This window comes from Vitis riparia, chromosome 9 (assembly GCF_004353265.1).
Source record: "Vitis riparia cultivar Riparia Gloire de Montpellier isolate 1030 chromosome 9, EGFV_Vit.rip_1.0, whole genome shotgun sequence".
NCBI classification, from domain to species: domain Eukaryota; kingdom Viridiplantae; phylum Streptophyta; class Magnoliopsida; order Vitales; family Vitaceae; genus Vitis; species Vitis riparia.
The window spans coordinates 12,883,084-12,888,701 of record NC_048439.1 but is presented as its reverse complement, the minus strand read 5'-3'; the positions used below and the strand labels follow the sequence as shown (position 1 = coordinate 12,888,701).

Genomic DNA, 5,618 nt, shown 5'->3' with positions numbered 1-5,618 from the left:
AAATGTTTAAAGAGGAACCACATATCATATTAATATATGTATAAATTCATAACAAGATATTTTAGTATCATTGGTTAAGTTTAAATGTTCTTCCTTTCAATAATTTTTGTGGCAGTCATTTATCTTAATTCTATTAATATATTAAATTAGAAATCTTTATGATTCTAGTTAAGCTAAATTTTCCTATTTCTGCTTATAATTTAGGTTTGGTTTTTTATGAAATGCAAGTGCAATGGTATGAGTGGAGTCGGAAAAAGGTATATATCTTACATATTTATTTAATATTTTATTAGTTTTTGTTTATTGATTTATAAAAGTTGGGTTTTCATAATGTTATGTTTTCTAATATAGGTTTGCTTTTATTGAATTGCAAATGCAACAACATGAAGCTAGTGGGGAAAAGGTACAAATATTAGATATTTATTTTTATTATTCATTTATTTATTGTTTAAAGCTGAGTAATGGCAAGATGTTTGGTAATACTAAAATAGACAATGCCAGAGCTTACTTTTCTTACTTCACAAAATATATTAAAATTGTACTTTGAAATTTTATTTTTATCATAAATAAAATAACTATATTGTTAGTATTTTTTTTAGTTACATAATTCAAAATTGTAAACATTCATACATTATTTTATTAAAATGAACTAGTTTGAATTGTATCATTGAAAATTTTTTATCCAAAACTTAATTGGATTTTCATAATTTTTTATAATTTTTTTTTTTTACAAATAATCATTTTCTTTTTAGTTTCAAAATTCATAATATTATATTAAGTAGCTTTTTGCAACTTTTATTTTTCATAATTCAGCCATTCATCAGAATCATCACATACATGAAACCTCTCTATCTTTTACGATATTAAGTTTTGACACATTTTTTCTTTTAGGAATCTTTCTATCTCTACAATTATTAACTGTATCATTTTTATTTTATTTTTGTTTTTTTGTGAGTTCATGAGGCTTGTTCTATCAATTGATTTATAAGGAATACATGTATAAGTACTCAATAGTAGATGAAACCCAATATTCTATATACATTTGAAAAACTGAAAGTCCAATAGGGGTTAATGGGTGATTTAAAAATTTATATGTTATACCCAATTCTTTTACCTTACAAGATTTTAAGGATAATCTATTCAATCAATTACAGGCAATTCAAATAGAATATCAAATATAAAAGATATAGAAAATGAGACACAAGATGTTTATGTGGAAAACCTCACACTAATTGTGGAGATAAAAAAAACCACGACATCTAAGACCCACTAATCTAAATCCACTATTTGAAATCAAGTTACCCAGATTTACCTAACCACTTTTCCTTAAAGACTTGCTCTCTAGTACCTACAACTTGATTCACGTCCATGATGCAGTAACCTTTTATTGCTTCCCAGTAGATCCTTCAACCACCATGAAGGGATAAAGGTCTTGAACCCAAGATTCAAAGAACAATCCTTGAATGAGAGATCGAGAATAGTGTAACACTTTAGGCTTTTTCTCAAGGAGATCCTTTCCAAGGAATAAAATGTTTCTAAAAACAATCTCAATGTGATCTCTACACAATTTCTCCAATCTCTTCGCCCTTTAGGGGTTATTAGGGAGGTCTTTATAGACAAAAGCCTAAAGAGTCTTGATTTTGGAAGGTTTCTCGATTGAAATTGTGTGAAAATCTCTGTAGAAATTGCATGACTGCTTGAGCCAACTCATGGACTGCTTGTGCGCCTCGGGCACTTGAGCGGTCATCAGTGCTTGAGCGGTCCAGGCCGCTTAAGCACTCTAGGCTGCTTGAGCGGTCCTATTCTCTTTCAAAAACCAAATTTACATTGTTTTAACTTAAAAAAAAAAACTAATCCTTCTAATACCTCAATTACATAGTCTAATCTGCTACAAGTCAAACCACTTTAAACATACTTGTGACTTGTTTAGTCATATATATTTTGTACCTAACTCTCTACCTCTTCTATATTTAACTCTATTATTAAAAATTTTAAAAGGTTTAAAAAAATATTAAATTGTGTTAAGAAAAAGAAGTTTCTGCGGACATTGGATGTAAAAGAAACAGGAATGAGAAAACAAAAAGGGTAGGCATGTAAATTCAGGAAACCATAAAAGGCCAGCCCACAGTCTATTCATAACAGCACTGGCAGAGTAAAGCCACGTAGAGGCACACTGGCAAGTGAGAACAGCAATTCCGAACTTCAAATTTCTGAATTAAAGAGAAATTTATAAATTGGGCAGAATCCGAAAGCTAGGGTTCTCTCTATAAGAGATTTTGTTTGCATTATCTTCGATATCTTCTAGGCTTTAGATTTGTATAGAGATGGCTTCTGCAAGTAATGGGTTTGAAGCAAAGCTAAGAGATGTTGGGAATAGGCTTCTGCACCCTCCATCTTCTGCTGACAAACTCTTGCCTCTTCTTGAAGTAACTCTCTTGCTTTATATATCCATATATATGTGGGTGGTACAATCAACTTTTGTGTGTGGCATGGTGTTTTTAATCTTTCTTTGTTGATCTATAAAGTGATCGTTTCATATGCGTTTTCATTTTCCATCAAATGCCTATTAAGTGGATCCTGTTTTTATCCTACTGAATTCGTTGATATTTTTTTCTTTTCTTCTGTTGAATTAATTGCCTATTAGATCGTTTCATATGGGTATGCTATCTGTGGGATAATGATTCTAGCTTTATGGGTTATCCTTTTCCAATGACTTGACTGTTTTCTGCTTATTACTTGTGTTGAGTGTAACAATAAGTTTTTGTGAATTGATTCATCCTCTTCTTTCATTCTGTCTTTCAGAAGGCTGAGTCTTATTTGGCAAAGGTGGAACAACAACCATGTATGTCAACAAAGATTGCACTTTCACCTCTCATGGAAGCATTAGTCACAGATCAAATCTTGAAGCATGGAAATTGTGTTGTCAAAGTGTCAGCTGTTGCCTGCATAAGTGAGATCACAAGGATAACGGCACCAAATGCTCCTTACAATGATAATCAAATGATGGTACTTAATATGCCAGATAAGAAGTTTTTTTTTTTTTTTTTTTCATCAACACTCAACTACATGCTCATAACTTTTCTTCATTTCATTGGCACACAGGAAATTTTCCAGTTGACTGTAGCATCATTTGAGAACTTGTCTGATATGACGAGTCCTTGTTATTCCAAGGCCATTTCGATTCTTAAGAGTTTTGCAACCTACAGATGGTGCCTGGTGATGCTGGACCTTGAATGTGACCAAATAATTATTGATATGTTCCAACTTTTTCTAAATGTCATTAGGTGAGAGATTTAATTATATATGTTGTTCTTCCCTTGATTTAGTGAATGCAAAGACTGTACTTACCTGTCTATATATGTTTATGTGAATGCTGGTTTTATAATTAGAAAAATAATTTTTTAAATCAAACTAGCAACAAACAAATTTCTATAGCTTTAAATCAAAGAGCGGAAGCATTCTTACTTGATCATGATAGAATATTCAATTGATACTCTCTTATTTGACTTTAAGGTCTGAGCACCCAGAAGAAGTATTTTCAGCCATGGAGACTATTATGACTCTGGTCATGGATGAAAGTGAATATGTTCTGGTTGAGCTTGTTAGTCCCATTCTAGCTACTGTGAGAAAGGATAATAAGGCAATAATCATCTTTTGCTTGATTTTATTTAGTTCCTGGGTTTTCATTTTTAACTTCATAATATTTATTGACATGTTTTGTTGTTTGTTCAGAATGTTTCACCTATTTGTTGGAGGTTGGGAGAGAAAGTTATAACCAACTGTGCAGCCAAGCTTAGGCCCTATCTCATTGAAGTGGTAAAATGCCTGGGAACTCGTTTAAGTGATTATGCTCCAGCGGTTGCTACCATTTACCAAAATGAATCTAATACCCGACAAAATAATCTCAATGACAGTGGTTCACGGGAACATTTGGTGAGTTTTTCATAGTTTTTTGTTTCACTTCCAGTGCACGAATTTGGACTAGGTTGCATACCCTAGCTCCATCACTAATAGATTTATGTTTCCCATAATCTTGTACATCTATATTAATTCTATCTTATGTGAAGAAGTCATGTTCAACGACTTGTACATGCTTTTGACTACTGTTAGTTTATCGAATACTATATAAAAAAGTTTTAGTGGGTGCAAATTCAGTCATGTTTTTAGACTAGATCTTTTAATTGGCATGCATCCAGCTACCTGAGGCTGCACAGTACTACCGCAGAAGACAACAGATTTTAACAATGTGCATTTACTCATTCTCAATTACATTTTCTGAAATAACTTAAGTTTAACATCTTTGATAGGAAAACAATTTTTCGTTGAACAGGAGGCTAAAATGTTCTCGGAAGATATTGTCTGTCCTAGAGAAGTTGGATCATCTGGGGAAGAATCTTTGAAGTCAATGATCAGCAATGATGCTTCTCAGACGAAGAATGACACTTTTATAGACGGGAATCCTTTGAATAGATTAGATCAACATTCTACTAAGAAGCTTCTTGTAGAAACTACTGACAAACCTGTCAGCATACCCCAGAAACGGAGTTGGAAACCTTATTTTTTGGTGAATCCAGAGGAAGGCTATGATTATTGTTGGATTGGGAGCAGGAAAAGGGCTAATCCAAGGAAAATAATTACAGAAGCACCATCAATTTAAACAAATCCCCCATACAGTTGTATCACTTAAAGTAATTTTGAAGACAAAGATACTGAAAAATCTAGTTTTACAGCATAGTCTGGGAATGATTTTGTGTATTCTACTATAATTCCTACATCACTTTAGAATGTAAAGGATTTTTGGGAGACATTGGTTGATTGGAAGAAAAAAGTTTGATGGCCAATAGACAAGGTGTGAGCACTTTAATTAGGACTCTTGCTATTATAACGTTATTGCTTTCTATATTCTTTCCATTTTCCTTCTATTATTGTTCTGTTTTTCTCCCTTCACTCTATTTGTTGTGTCAAAGGGGTAATATTTAGAACCAGTTTCAAAAAAATTATGCTAAACATTGGTCTTGTTTATAGCATTTTTAGTTTATAACGCTTCTGCTAATAGTACTTAAATCAGTTTTTTGATTTTTATGAAAAATCAATAATATTGTTTGGATATTGACCAAATAACTATAATGAACTAGATTTTATTATAATACCCTGATTTTGTTAAAGGATAATTTAAGAATGATTGATTCCATAATGAGGTTTAGTGTCGTCTTGGTTAACTAAAGTTTTTCGTTGGTTAATTAAAGAAGTTGGTTAGTTTGTTAAGTGACTTTTTAAGCTAAGAGAAAGATGGTTGAAGAGTAATGTTGTTTCTATGCTTTTGTTGGTCAAAAGTAAGTTGGTTGCTTAGTAAGCTAGCTAGTTGAGTTGGGTGATCGAGATTTCAACGGGAGGTAATTATTTTACTTGGTAGTGAGGGGATCTAGCTATTTTTTTGTGGTACAAAAAGGGTTGGTCCAAGTGTGAGAAACTAGAGCTGGGAAAGACACTAAGAGAGGTTTCAAGGGGAACATGTGAAAACACCTTGAAGTCCAGTCTCTATTTTGGGTATAAAAGTTGAAATGTGAAGGTGGAGAGGGAAGTTTTTGGGAGAGAATTTGAAAGGCAATTTAAAAGTG

At 32.3% G+C, this 5,618-nt stretch overlaps 1 protein-coding gene across 1 annotated transcript; it reads left to right on the top strand.

Moving 5' to 3' along the window:
- The first annotated feature begins 2,324 nt into the window (after window positions 1-2,324).
- LOC117921830 lies at window positions 2,325-4,657 on the top strand. Its single transcript, XM_034839787.1, has 6 exons — window positions 2,325-2,426; window positions 2,803-3,006; window positions 3,103-3,209; window positions 3,514-3,622; window positions 3,733-3,933; window positions 4,331-4,657. Exons 1-6 carry the CDS (start codon window positions 2,325-2,327, stop codon window positions 4,655-4,657), a joined length of 1,050 nt encoding a protein of 349 aa, XP_034695678.1.
- The last annotated feature ends 961 nt before the right edge of the window (window positions 4,658-5,618 follow it).

Coding starts and splice junctions, on each gene's coding strand:
- LOC117921830 (XM_034839787.1), top strand. CDS start 2,325: ATGGCTTCTGCAAGTAATGGGTTTGAAGCAAAGCTAAGAGATGTTGGG. Junction 2,427..2,802: donor AACTCTTGCCTCTTCTTGAA/GTAACTCTCTTG, acceptor TCTGTCTTTCAG/AAGGCTGAGTCTTATTTGGC. Junction 3,007..3,102: donor ACAATGATAATCAAATGATG/GTACTTAATATG, acceptor ATTGGCACACAG/GAAATTTTCCAGTTGACTGT.